At 28.7% G+C, this 15,010-nt stretch overlaps 1 protein-coding gene and 1 long non-coding RNA gene across 2 annotated transcripts; both read right to left on the bottom strand.

Annotated features, from left to right (window-relative positions):
- Positions 1 to 1,278, bottom strand: LOC136092180 (uncharacterized). Its single transcript, XR_010644258.1, has 3 exons — positions 645 to 1,278; positions 342 to 510; positions 1 to 231 (listed from the first exon to the last, which is right to left on the bottom strand). It is a non-coding gene; the product is annotated as an uncharacterized LOC136092180 (long non-coding RNA).
- A 285-nt stretch (positions 1,279 to 1,563) lies between these two features.
- Positions 1,564 to 4,048, bottom strand: LOC136091778 (uncharacterized). The gene is made up of 4 exons (XM_065819490.1): positions 3,725 to 4,048; positions 2,455 to 2,656; positions 2,264 to 2,359; positions 1,564 to 2,151 (listed from the first exon to the last, which is right to left on the bottom strand). Exons 1-4 carry the CDS (start codon positions 4,046 to 4,048, stop codon positions 2,015 to 2,017), a joined length of 759 nt encoding a protein of 252 aa, XP_065675562.1. The 3' UTR covers positions 1,564 to 2,014.
- Between the last annotated feature and the right edge of the window lie 10,962 nt (positions 4,049 to 15,010).

Below are 15,010 nucleotides of genomic sequence, written 5' to 3'. Positions count from 1 at the left end.
AAACAAAAGATATCATTGTAAAACTTTTGAAATTTACAAATAAATATAAATAACTACATAAAAAATTGTTGTTTTTAAGTTATATTAAAGAGTTTAGCAACGTGGTAAATTCAAATATTATTAAATTTCGCAAACTTCTGCAGTATTGACAGCACAATTTTGCTTATTGCTGAAGTCTTCTTCGTTCACCTTGATTTGCCCCCTTTTTCAGGATTAATTCCCAAAAACGCACTAGAACGGTCAATAATATATAAGCAATTGACTTTTAAAAACATTCTCATCAGTAAATACCATTAACAAATTTAACACATTTAATTAAACATAATATAAGCATTATATACCGTTGACAAAATTCTAATATTGATGAAGCTTCTTTTGGATATGGCATATTGAAAATATAAAAACTCGCAAATAAACAACAAAAGGACTTGATGAAATTGCTCATTCCATCAACTACAACAATGCAATCAATTATCAGCATGAATCGATTTGCTGTAAATAGCGAATTCCCTAAAAAAAGAATGCAAGTTGACCTAACAAAAATTTATTTTAAACATATATAAATAAAAATGATCAAGTTCATACTTTTTTTTTAAATTATTTTCAAATACTTAAAACATACTAGAGCTTGTAATTCAACATACCATAAACACATAGATGAGGAGAATTTGATCTTGGCACCAATTCTGTTTGATCCATTGTCTTCTAAACCTATTTTTCTTACTATCAAATATTTTGTAGTAACTATATTGCATGTTATAATAAAATGAGTGAAACAATAAATTGCTTGAAAATATGTATTGAATATATTTTAAATTAATTATCATTTTTAACTTACATCCACAAACATTTTTTTGTTTTTTTTTTTGTTTTGTTATTTCACCTCCCCAAGGCCCAGAAGGCCACTACAGATGAGGAGGCTACTTAAATGTGGTCATAACCCTCTCTCAACTCTATAACTTCGAAACACGAACCTTGACGAACAAGGCCGCTGCGCGGAGAAACAAGTTGATAACATAAAGAACATAAAGAGTGCATCAAGTTTTTCATTAAATAAACTAATCAAAGCTATTACAAGACCGGGAGCCACAGGTAAATTGGACAAAAATCATGTTTTGCTTTATCTAAATCTATTATCACTTTCTTTATTCTAAGGTCTGTTATTCCACAACTATGCAAAAATAAATACAACTTTTCATCATCTAATGCTTTCATCAAAAGTTCACCAGAATTTACTCCACCCATCAAAACATCTAAGTGATGTAGCAAACCATCAACCTCAATAGAAAAAACCAATTTAAATACATATATATATATATATATATATATATATATATATATATATATATATATATATATATATATATATATATATATATATATATATATATATATATATATAATTATATATATATATATATATATATATATATATATATATATATATATATATATATATATATATATATACCAAAACTAAATAAAATAAACTTCAACAAAAATCTAATTAAATACTATAAAAATGAAACTTCTATTTAGTAGTAATATAGAATAATACACACTGGTTAATAATATAAGTTATATTATTTTTAAATAAAATGAATTTAATTTACTGTAAATAAATTGGGGAATTTTATCAACAAATCATTCAATAACATCTTTTCATTTATTTCAGTTAATTGCAAATAGTATTCGAGTTCTTCAGGACTGTTTGAAACACTGGTTCTCGATTCAAGCAACCATAACTATCAGTTTTTCTTTTTATAACAGCTACTGATAAATGTTCTTTTGGGATACCAAATTTAAAACACTCAGTAATGGTGAAACACAGTTTAACCGCTGCAGATAGTCAAGGTTAACTTGTTGTAACTTTAAACTGTCATGACCATTATCAATCACTGTAGTACCATATTCATCTTTAAACGATTTAGGATGTTTGGCAAAAATAGAAGATACAATTACATCTAAATGTTTTTTTAATGGCTTTGGGCAAACAGCAAGGACATCATTCATATTAACCCTTATAATTGCACACTGATGAAAGTCTTTCTCCAGCTGCAAATATATCTTGTACCTCTTTAGATATTTTGGCCCAAGGTAAAACAAATGTCAAATACCAATTAGCAGCACTTACATGTTTAATCTTTATTACTAGACAGAATTGAAACTATATTTATAATAGAGCAAATAAATATATAAAGAACACTAACTAAATATTTTTTCAATTACTATGTTTTATTAACAACTTTTTTTAATAACTTACTCGAATTAGTTGAGTTATTTTTCACTTCAACTGTGGGCATCATTTGCATGCTGGATTGTGTGGCCACAATAAAATCTACAGAATTTTGGGATTGTTCTGCATAAAATTTTATTAATATTAGAAATAAAAATATACAAATGTATATGATAATAAAAATCATATTTATTTTGAGTATCATAAATCTTTTTTACCAGAGCTTTCCTTTGCCCAAGATTCAAGAAATTTGCGTTGTTGGATGGGTTTTAACAAAACCAAATCATCAACTTTAACCAGGTAGAGAACTGTTTCATTTTCAACACCTATTTCCCATAAATTTTTCACAACCTGGTTTAAAACACATTGGTCAATATTTGGCAGTGTTCTTAAAATATTACTTTTAATAACCTTCATTATCTAAAAAAATAGATCATACATAATATGTGTATATAACAAGAATATCATAATAAAAGTCATATTATATTGTAAGTAAATTTTACAGAGTTTGATGTGGTTATTAAATTTTAAAGATTACAACTAATTAAATTTAAAAATATATATACAGTATTTACAAAATGAAGTATTAAAAAAAAAAAAATTAAATAAAAAAAAAAATATATAAAAAATATTAAAAATTATACTTGCTTTCATTTTAAATTATACAAAGCAAAAAACAAAATGTTAAAAAATTTAACAAGGTGGCAGCAAAATTCTTAGTAAGGCATTATACATATAATTATGCAGCTAAATTCTTAAAATGCAGTTTTCTTAAAACGTTTTTATAATACTCTCTACTATTATTTTTGATTGGTTCTTATGACTGGTTCTTTAAATAATACTTCTGAAAAAAACTTGCGCACATTTACTGCACAAATACTATAACTAAAATAGTTCACAAATAAAATCTTTTATCACGATACTGCAAAATAAAATGTATAACTTTTAAAAATTATTTATGTAAACCTGTAGTTCTTTGATGAGCATGACAGAGAGTGCTTTAAGGGAATAAAAGAGCAATTACAGTGCTTGTGAGATGGTAGTGGAAGGTAGTCTATTAAAGAAGCAAGCATTATACATCGAATCTCATTATTCTCTCCACAAACCTCATACATACCAAGCTAACACACTAATTGTGTGTTCTGCTCATTAATAAGAGCATACTCAATTCCACGTGTTTAAAAAAAGAAACAAAATTCTTGCAAAAATAGGAAGTGATCTTTTGTAAAGTCAAAAATCAAGAATAAATCTTTTTTTGTAATAGGTACCTTGATAGACAATATGGGTAGAAAATGTATCCTGCAGTTGTCGACATGTAGTTATAATTGTCTCAGAAATTGTAGAACAAAAATTTGTGACATTGAATGAAAATGAATCGACCGCATAAAGTTTTGAACTTGATATGCATGAATTATTGTATGATTGCAACAACTGGTGCGTCTCTGTTAAGGTTTTACATAAAAATTGTTAAAACCTTTAAGTGAAAACCTGCATTAGAGGCCTGTAACATAAAATTAGCTGTGGATAGTAGGACAAATAATGATGTTTTGGTAATAATTTAGAAGAAGAGAATAATTCTCTACAAGAAGACAAATAACCATTTATTGAAACCTGCAGATAACCAATACGTTGAATGTCAATTTTAGATGAACATATAATTTCAACAATTTCTTTCAGTCTTAAACACAATAACCACACAGGATCTTCAAAATCTGTAATGTAAGTTCCTATATAAAGGGGAAACAAACGCAAAAACACCCAGTTTTGAACTGCATGACCACTTAACTTTTCAGTACTCGAAAATTTATTCATCTCACAAGGTTTATCCTAGGCATCTCCTTCAAAATATTTCTGCATGTTAACTCTTCTGTTGTTGTTAAATGAAAACCGTTGCTTATTAACAAAATATTTAACAAATAGATACATACCTCGTGAAGCAATACCTTTGAAGATATCATGAGCTGAGCATGGTGGCAAACCTGTAAATGTAATGTGAAATCCACATAAACCATTAAATGGTGAATTAAATTTTATTCCTTCAAAATTGTTACCTATTATTGGCTATTATTGTGGCTTGATTCTGTTCGATCTAGTCCACAGAATTGAGGGTTAAAATCAAACTCTGCGAGTGTTGCTAAACAATATCGACAAAAGTGTGAAACTGTGTTAAAATTTTCACAAAAACCTCCTACATAATGTGATCCTAAACTATCCCCTAGTATGCATAGAAGTTTTGTTTTTATAGATAAACTTTAAGAAACAGAAACAGAACAACCAGATATTTCTGCCAATTCAGAAAATATTGGTGCAAATACTTTGTTGAGGCTAAAGTACTTTAAATCTGCATCTTTACACATAAGTACCAGCTGTAGCTGCTCCAATGCATATCTCTTGTAAGATGGAATATTAGCTAATGTTATATATACTGCAAGTATTTTATGTTTTTTTCTTCCTGATCCAATTGGGTTGACAATTTTAAAAGAATCTTGATATAGAATAAGAAAAAAAATCTTATCATCAGACTTTGTAATATCTTGAATTAAGGATCCACTCAGTAAGTCTGTATATATACCTAAATTTTCCTCGTGTTTTAGCCAAAACCTAGGTTCATTGCTGTGTTTATTGTACATCATTTTTAACAAGTCCTTTATTGAAACATAATGAACAGTTCTAAATTTTTTATTGACATCAAAACCTAAAGTAAATTCTATTGGAGATATGTAACTTATGTGTTTATGAAAATAAGCTTTCCTTTTTTTATTAGAACTTAAAGTATGCAAACTGTTTATCTTTATTTGTTCTGACTGAAAATTCAGTTTAAATATATACACAGTTATTGTTGCTTTGATTCGAGATTGAAGTCAGACTTTGAACAGAGAATTGAGTACTCAAATTATTAACTACCATAAGTTCATCAAAAATAGATTGAACACAAGAAGCTGGAAATATATTTTTTACTTGCAATTTTTAAAAAAAAGAGAGCTTGATCCTTCAAATATTTTTCAGAAGAAATATCATCAATACAATCACTTTCGATTAGTGTAAGAACTTTTGCAACTCATGTAAGGACAATGAACACAGCCAAGTAAGTCAAGATGCAATTTAAGATGTAAGATAAACTGAGATAGCCCAGCACATATTTTTTTACATAGTGCAATATCACATTTAAAACTTTGGAAAATGTTATTTATTTCTGTTGTTGGTTTATTTTTGATGATACTTTTATTTTATTCTTTTCTTATATGCAATTTGAAAGTTGAATATGTTTTGAAAACAATTCTGCAATTTTGAAGGCAACAAGTAAATATTAGCCAAGTTGCAATGGCTTTGTTAATGAGTCATATAACTCAGCAAAGATTTCATTTTTTTGTTGCATGCTTTTAAATCCAATTTAGACATTATTTTTTTTAAATATATATATATATATATATATATATATATATATATATATATATATATATATATATATATATATATATATATATATATATATATATATATATAATAATAATTATTAGGATTTATAATATTTATAAGATTAAAAGGATATAAGGTATGATATAAAACACAACTACATAACCTAGCTGTGATCTTTAGGTTGAAGTCTTTAACCTGAAGATATCATGAACTTTAGCTATGTCTTAGTAAGTTATAACTGAAGTTAGTGATATCTTCAGGTATTTGATATCAACGTGCTGGATGAAAGTGTCTATTCGCACGACCGTCGTGCAAATAAAGAAAATAAGCTTATTTGCACGACCACGGTATATATAGAGTAAAATATAATTAAATTACACAGCGTGCTTTTGTATTTTTAGTTTCAGCTTGTCAAATTTAGTATCAGCTTATCATGAATAGAACATCTATATTTTAATATTAATTTGTTTTATATAAAGTTTCACTTTTTTGAATAAATTTCTATTTTTTTTTTTTTTTAATTTGTTTCTCTTTAGAACTGCTTTTGTGCATTACTCAGAACAACGTCGATTTTATGCATTACCCAGAACAACGTCGAAGTGAAAAAATAAAGGATGACATCAGCACAATGTTTGAACTTGGTGTTAAAGTCTGTTTTTTGAAAGAATACTTGCAAAATAAAGAAAGCAAAGTAGTAACATCAAAAAATTTTCTCAACATAAATAAAAAAATTGAACTAGCACGCAGTCATAAATAAAAAAATTGAACTACCACGAAAAATCAAATGAGGCTTTGTTGATTGATGAACTGATGTCCCTTTGTAAGTCTTCTACTCTAACTTTTCATTTTCAATTTTTGTATTTTTCAGGATTTAGGGTTAGTATATATAGAGAGGCAATAAACTCGTGTTAGCTTGAACCTAAAAGTATTTAGAGAAGTTTACCTGAAGTTAATTGGGTTATAATTCAACTATAGATTAAATAATTCACTTTATTATTCAATTTATTTTATTATCTAAAAGTTGAAGTTTGATTTTCAATTTCAGGTGGAAAAGATCCTGATGCAGTTATATCTGTTCAAGTTGATTCAGACAGTGTTCTGCAATTTCTTTTAATAATAAGCGGAGATATGAAACAGGTGTTTGATATGTTTCCTGAAGTGCTATTGATTGATTGTACATATTGCACAAACAAATTAAGAATGCCTTTATTCACTTTGTTAGTGGAGGATGGAAACGGAACCGGTCAAGCTGTTGGTTATGCTTTCATTGCACAAGAAACTGAAAATATTCTGCAAGATGTGTTTTCAGAAATTGAACTTATATTGAATCTTGACCAAGTTAAGGTTGTCATTCTTGATAAGGACTTGAAAGAAATAAGTGCAGTCTCCAAGGTTATGCCCTCAGCAGAAATCCAACTGTTTAAGTTTCATGTTTTGCAGGCATTTTATAGATTTTTAAATAAACATGCTTTAGCCAGTATTGAAAAAGAAAATTTAAAAAGAATATTTCAATCGCTTGTGTATGCCAAATCAAAGAAATTGTTTGATACAAATTTGGGTCATCTTGCTAAGTTGCACCAGATGTTGTAATAGTATACTACAACAAAAAATGGGGCTTGCCACACCTAGTTAAGTATTGGGCATACTATGAAACTATGAAGCATGTTAATCTTGGAAATACAACAAATAACAGGTCCGAGTCCCATAACCAAAAAATCAAAAACATTTTATCTAGAAAAATGTCTTTAGCTGAGGCAGTAAATGGTATCCTTTTGTTGCATGCTGATAAATTTCAACAAATGACTCATATTGAGTTCAATCAATCTTTTAAAGAGCCATATCGATTAGGCACTGCTGAAGATAGAATTACAGATGATATTGTAAAAGTATTAACTCCATATGCTGCTAGAATTGTAATTGCAGAACTAAAAAAGTCTCGTACTGACTTGTTAGTATTGAGACTTATAGTATTAAGATGCAGGAGAGCGGTGGCATTTAAGCTATCAAAAAAGAAGTTGGCTTTCTCGGAAGATCAGAAGTTCGCATAATCAGGCTAACAATGTTCTTCATTGTTCAACTAACAAAACTGAAAAAAAGTCCCTTAAAGTGCCATTTCCTAAAGATCAGAAATTTAAAACTGTCATGGATCTATGTAAATCAATTTCAGATTATTTATCCAGTCTTGGAATGAACGAGTTTCAAGAAAAATTTGATTCATTCAATTTAATTTATAAATTTTGGTTAGTTAGGAAAAAAGTTTTAATTTCTAATTTGGAAACACAAGTATTGCCTGAAATCTCCAATTTGCTCGAAATGGCTTTTTTGCCTGAAACATCAGAGTTGCCCGAAGTTTCTGAATTGTCTGAAATGTCTGATTTGCTAGAAACGTCAGAGTTGCCCGAAGTGTCTGAATTGTCTGAAACGTCTGATTTGCCAGAAACGTCGGGGTCGCCCGAAGTTTTTGATTTCCCAAAATGTCTGATTTGCCTGAAATGTCCGGTTCTTCATACTTTTCTGAATCATTGAGCTATGCTTTACCATCCTGTCTGAATTTAAATGAGCAACTTAGAAATCAAGGAAGCGTTTTATCTTCAAATCTATTTTCTCTAAATGGCAGTGTCAACTTGAAAGGTCTTCCTGCAAATAAATCGGAATGCTGCACCGGTGAAGCTATAAATGTTTTTTAGTAGTTTAGACAATGTATACTTGCCTAAGGTTCCTCCAGTTGTAGGGAATGTAAAGATTAGAAAAGCACGACTTAAAAGGAAACATGAACTATATAATGATCCTTACCATCAACCATGTAAGCGAATTTTAGGCAAAACTGCTCATAAGGAACAGTTATTAAAAAAGCAACTCTCTGTCGCAGATCTTCGACTATTCTCCATTAAGGACTCATTCAAGATGTTATCTGATTTGCACATAAATAAAGCACAAAAACTTTTATCCATGCAGTTTCCAAAAGTACAAGGATTACAAGACCCTATTCTCGGATCAAAACTTCATTTTAGAGTGCAATCTGGAAAATTTATTCAAATTTTGCATAATGGTGCAATGCATTGGCTTACCACTTCCAACTTTTTAAGTACTGATCTTAACTCAATTGATTTTTTTGATTCCTTATTCAAGATCATTTGTTAAAATGCTTCAGTGAGAATCACTTAACACCATTTCCTATAGAGACGAGTGAACGAAAAGAGAAAAAACAATCTAAACCAATTAATTTACCACTATATTGCATATGACGTCTTCCGGATAATAAAGAAGAGAAAATGGTTAAATGCGACAATTGCAAGGAGTGGTTTCATGTTTCATGCCTTTCCATTCCAAAGACTATATTTGAGAATTCTGACCACTCTTTACATTGGCATTGTAATTCATGCAGCTAAGTAAGGTATTTTATTTAAAATTAAACAAATATTAGATTTAAATTTTTATTATAATTTATTATTATTTTAAAAATTATAAATTAGATTTATAATTAAAAAATCCGATTTGTAAATGTTTAATAGTTATTGTATATTAATGTTGTACTCTAGGATGCCCAATGTAGCAGTTAACAGAGAAGTTTTGTACTATTGGATTTGTAAAAAAATTCCGTCATTCATCATGCTTCAAAAATTTTCGGCTTTAAATTCAATTATGTTGCAAGTATGTTAGACCTGGACAAAATTCCCCCATCCTGTTCTTTTTATTTTTCACCTCTCTCCCCCCCCCCCCCCCCTAACACCACTTGCATTAATCTTAGGGTAACTAAACGTAAAAGTAAAAAAAATATTGTTCTCTTTTTTTTTAATATGAAAATAATTTTGATTTGATAATGTATGTTTAAATTAATGTTTTATATTTTAGTATGCTGAGATATGGCAGCTAATAAATGTAAGTTTTACCGAGTTTCTTTCTTCTTCGAGTTAGTGAAGTTAGTCTTGTCCGAGGCGATAATGAAAATGATATTAAAAAAATGTATTACAAATCAGTATAAAATTATTCAAAAATTTTCTTGTGTTTTCTCTGCAGCTGCGCGTATTTAAATGTTTATATTTGAAATCTTTTTATTTTAGAAATTAACAAAATACTCTAGACAAAAATTGATTTGTATTAGGGGTTTCAAAATCTATAAAATGTATTTCTATAAATCTATAAAGTATAAAATGTCAAAATGTGCAACAAAGTGTTCAAAAATATATATATATAGTCTCAAACTGGGGCTGCGAGAGTGCCAATGGTGCCCGGGTCAAAAATAGAGAAGGACCCCACTTTTAAAACCATAAATATTCAAAGCTTTTTTGTTTTGCGAATGTTTTGTTTTTGTAGAATGAAGCAATTATCAATTTTAGCCACAATAAATTGTACAGGGTTCGTAGCGAACCTAAAAAACATGGAGAATTGGTATATTTTAGCTAAAGTCAGGGAAAACTTGGAATAGTCTGGAAATTATTATTTTTTAATTAGATAGTCAGGAAATTATGATCGTGAAGTGACCATCCAATTAACTGAAAGGAATTGATAAAGCTTTTATTGAAATAATCTGTTAGGCAATCTGAAAATGTCTATTTATAAAATATCCAATATACAGATGGTTTTTTAAAATGTTATTTCGCGACTAAAATAGTCAGGGAAAATTGGCTGATTTTTTAAAAAAAGTCGGGGAATTTCTTATGATAAATTGAGTACGAACCCTGTTGTATTTCTGCGTTAATATCAATTCTCTGGCTTAAAATCAACTAATCAAAACTGAGACATAAATCAAAATATTAGTTTTAAACCCTGAAGTAAAAAAGAAATAAATAAATACTTCGAGAAAGGAGAATGAGGTGCTTGAATATGGGTTTTCGAAATTTTCTTGCCTCCTAAATATTCATTTTTGCTAAACCTAAATCGTAAACGGTTTTCTTAACCCAACCCAGTTTTCTAAAGCACTCGTTTGGTTGATCTTCTCACTGGTCAGATCAAGGTTTTTCACGACATGTTTAAAAGCTACCAACACTTCTCTCCTCAAGTGATATGATGGCGTCAATACGGGATTGTATCCTTGCATAGACATATTCTCATATAATGTCTATGAAGTAAAACTAAGCAGTGATGAACTACAAAAACTAAGCAGATTTCACATTGTCAGTTATTAAAAAAATTGTGATTTATTGTAAAAAAAACTTCCGAATCTGCGTTCGGCGCCCCTTCAAGCTAGGCTCCCGGGGCAAATTGCCATATTTGTCCCTCCCTCTCAAAGGACCTTGCTAAATATGTTTCACTAGTGAGCCGAGTGTTTTAGGTGTAAAATTTATATAGAAAATGTATCTGGTGCATATAACATACTTGCTTTGTGTTAATCTATTTTACAGTATCTAGTTCACAAATCCAAAGTAAATTTCAAAATCTAGTACTGATAATACTTTATCTAAATTAAACTGGAACAAAAGTTGGTTGCCTAATAGAAAACAAAGTGTCAAAATAGTTTATGGATGTCCCAATAGAGATAAGTATTTAGCGGAGTACCTAATGGTTTGCTTTTTGCTTCTTTTAATGCTCTACGTTGACGATTGCATAGTGAACTTGGATAGTACAACTTATTCACGCAATATGGTATATTTTATTGCGTAAACAAATAGCTGCGCCTACCGGGAGGCGCTGCTATAATTGCAAATGTTGTAAGAAAAGAGGGGTCCTTGCATGCCTCTCTCCGTCAGAATAATTAGAATATGCATTTTATACATAAATTGTATTTTCTGTTCGTAATTTTAATTAATTTTTAAATATTAATTATTGATAACTGAATACTATACTAACACAAATAGTCGTGCTAAAAGCCGATTTCTTTTTTTTTAGAATGGTCGTGCGAATAAGCTTATTTGCCTTATTTACACGACGGTCGTGCGAATAAGCTTATTTGCCTTATTTGCACGACCGTCGTGCAAATAGACTCGGCCGTGCTGGATATCAAACGTTTTATAATATCGGTTTTACATATTATTTATCGGTGAAATACCGTGTTATTCACGGTATAGTACCGCGAATTTCACGGTATAGTTTTAAAGCGTAAAAAAACAAATAAAAGCTGATAAACAATTGCAATTGGTCTAATCGCTACCTGCATCTTCGCAAACAAGTGTTTTACATCCAACATCGTTGTAACATCCGTTGCAACACGTTGATATATATACATATATATATATATATATATATATATATATATATATATATATATATATATATATATATATATATATATATATATATATATAAAGAATGTAGACGTGCCAAGATTTGAAGTTAACTTGAAATACTCAAGAGATTAAAAGATGATGACATCAAAAAACCAGAAAAGAAAGTTAGGAAACAGCTTAAGCTTAAATTTTTTTGATGAGCAACAAATATATCAAGCAAGAATAGAATAACTCTAACAACAACAACAACAACAAGAATAGTTACCCTAACAACAACAGCAGCAAAAAACTTGTAAAACTTAACTAAGTCAAAATAATGAATGTCGTCCGTGCAAAAAATCAAAACACATGCTTTAGTTTTTTCAAAATGCATACCAAATCTCTTCAATAAACTTATATTAAATTAATAAAAACAGAATGTATAAACTTTGATATAGTTCAAGCTTTTTTTATGAACGGCATGAGTTGTTACACTATTAAAAGTTATTTTTAGACGAGTTATCTTTGGAGCTAACTTTAGAACTGATTCTATACAACGTATGCTAATTTTAAATGTTGTGGGTCTAGGCTTACGCTTCGCTTATTCATAATATCATAACAAACAATATTTAAACAAGTTTCTAAGAAAAGGGTATTATCAAAAGTGACATCTCCGATCATTTCCTTTTTTTTACTTTCTCTATAAATTTAGAATTAAAAGAAATACCAAATGACGAACAAATCTTTTTTAAACGTATATACAACGAAGATAATTTTTCATCGTTTTGAGAACAACTTTCATTACTTCATTGGAAAGATATAAACAATTCAACTGACGTTAACATAACTTACAACCAATTCCTAAAATCTTTATATATGATGTAAACTTTCCCGAGAGTAAAATAAATTTAAAACCGAAAAATTTAAATCACCATGCTTTACAACAGTCTAACAAAACTTTCAAAAGTTGAATAAAAATTATACATTTAATATTTAAAAGCTAAAACAACTGAAAGTAAAACCATCTACAAGAATTTTACGAATGTTTTCAAAAGATATAAAAAACATCTAAATCTATATCTGAGTCAAATATAAAGATAAAAAAATTAAATAAAAAGATTCATAATTGTTATATTTCATCATTTATTAACCAATTAAAATAATAATAACTGTTTAACATGGGCTCCATTTTGTTCATCAACCATAATCATCTGTTTCTAAATTTCAGAAAAAACGTTGCGGCAAGTATCACAAGTATTAAATTGATTACACTTGTTATTGCTTGCTTCAAATCGTCAATATTAGTTACAATATTAGTTAGCTCCAAACTAATGGTCCTAGATAGCAAAGTGAATGTTTTTCGTACAATTCCGATTTAATTGGAGGGGTGCTAAAGTAAGCATTAATTCTTGTATTAAGCGTTTTCTTATTAACAAGTATAATGTCACTTAGTGAGCTTTCGTTAGGATCATTTTTAATTATGAATATCTTTATAGCTAAAATAGCAAATTTCATCGATGTACAAAGATAGAATAATTTTTTCTAAAAGCTTCATCGTATATCAATTGAAAAGTTAATCATTGTATATCAATTGAAGCGTTCTTGCAAGTAACTTATTAATTTTTGCATTTGTGGCTTTACTACAACACACCCACACAAGAGGACAGTACATTAATTGTGATTTGAAGATAGCGTTTAATACTATTTTCTTTTTCTAAAGATCGAGATACTTAACCATTCTTCTTAGAGCTCCAAGTTTTTGATTTGCTTTTGTGCAGATTTGAGTAAGATGTTTATTTAAGTTTAATTTGTTGTCTGCAGTTATTCCAAATAGTTTATTGTCATTTTCTTCTTGATTTTGATTTCGATTAATATGTGTTCTAGTTACTTTATGTTTATGTCCCGCAACTATTAAATGACACTTTTTAGGATTAAGTTTTAGACAGTTACATCTATTGAGTACTTTTAGACAGTTACACCTAAACCACTTTATAATCAACTTAGTATTACTCTCTAAATAGATTTTAAAAATTTTCAAAGCGTTTAAGTCAAAACCATAAGCGTTTAAGTTTAGCTATTAGTAAGTCATGATTTAGTGAACCAAAAACATCAGATAAGTCCATAAGAATACCAGCAGCAAAACCTTTATTATCAAGGAAGATTTACCATTTTTCAGTTGGTCTAATATAAATATTTTGTGTGCTAAAACCTTTTTGGTTACCGCAAAAAAACGGAAATTAATAAACTTATATAAACTTATATTATAGGGTAAAACACTGATAGGTCTATAGTTCTCGCATAATATTCAATTATTTTTCCTAAAAATTGGCGTTACCTATGTTTTTTTAAATGGTGGGGATTAATATTATTTGTTAGCACATCATTATTCCATATGTTTAAAAAGTATTTTGAATATAACTTTTCAGTAAGCTTCATTTATCATCATGTTTTCTTATTTTAAAAGGGTTATTGATTTTGCAATTTTGTTTTATCAGAGGAACACTTTGGTGGTTTTTATACTTTTTTATTATGTCTTTAATGGCTCTAAGATTAGGATCAGATTCTTTAGGTATAATTTTTACATTTTGAATATATAATTTTACGGCAATCATTTGAGTACGGTGCTTGATTTGCATGAACCATTTTTGATTTAACTGGGGCATGTTTATTTATAATTTTATTATGATTTTATGTGACTTAAGAAACATTTTTAAATGTAAACTATTTTTGGGAGAAAATTTGGTTACTGTTGCCTTTGGCTTGTTGACCAAAAAATCGCTTATCTGGTTTTCTGCGTTTTAATTGCTTTTTTGTTGTCGTCCGTTTTATCTCTGTCTTCAACTAATCCAGTCTCAAGGTAACGTTTATAGGTTGTAGTTATTGTCCTTGGATCTAGAATTTTGGCATTTTACCCCTTCTGCCATCTCATAAGCTTAACCGCACTCTCGAATTTTTCCATTAATACAAAAATTCGAGTTCTGAGAAAGTCATGATTCAATTTAATATTATTTTTAAATAATAGCTGTTTCTGTATAATATAATATTACATTTGATTTAGAGAAAAAAACTTTGTTTCGTATATTTAAGTTTACTTTATGCATAGACTTTCTTAATGCACTGTAGTTTACTATTATTTAATAAATCGCAGTAACTTGTGAATTATTAAATAATCTCTCTCTCTCTCTCTTTCTGGAGGATTTATTAATAAAGGGAA

The sequence above is a fragment of the Hydra vulgaris genome, chromosome 15 (genome assembly GCF_038396675.1).
Source record: "Hydra vulgaris chromosome 15, alternate assembly HydraT2T_AEP".
Taxonomy (NCBI): Eukaryota; Metazoa; Cnidaria; class Hydrozoa; order Anthoathecata; family Hydridae; genus Hydra; species Hydra vulgaris.
Note: the sequence above shows the minus strand (reverse complement) of the source record. Positions and strands in the feature narration are given on the sequence as shown.

Coding starts and splice junctions, on each gene's coding strand:
- LOC136091778 (XM_065819490.1), bottom strand. CDS start 4,048: ATGAATAAATTTTCGAGTACTGAAAAGTTAAGTGGTCATGCAGTTCAA. Junction 2,360..2,454: donor TTGGGCAAAGGAAAGCTCTG/GTAAAAAAGATT, acceptor AATTTTATGCAG/AACAATCCCAAAATTCTGTA. Junction 2,152..2,263: donor AAATAACTCAACTAATTCGA/GTAAGTTATTAA, acceptor AATTCTGTCTAG/TAATAAAGATTAAACATGTA.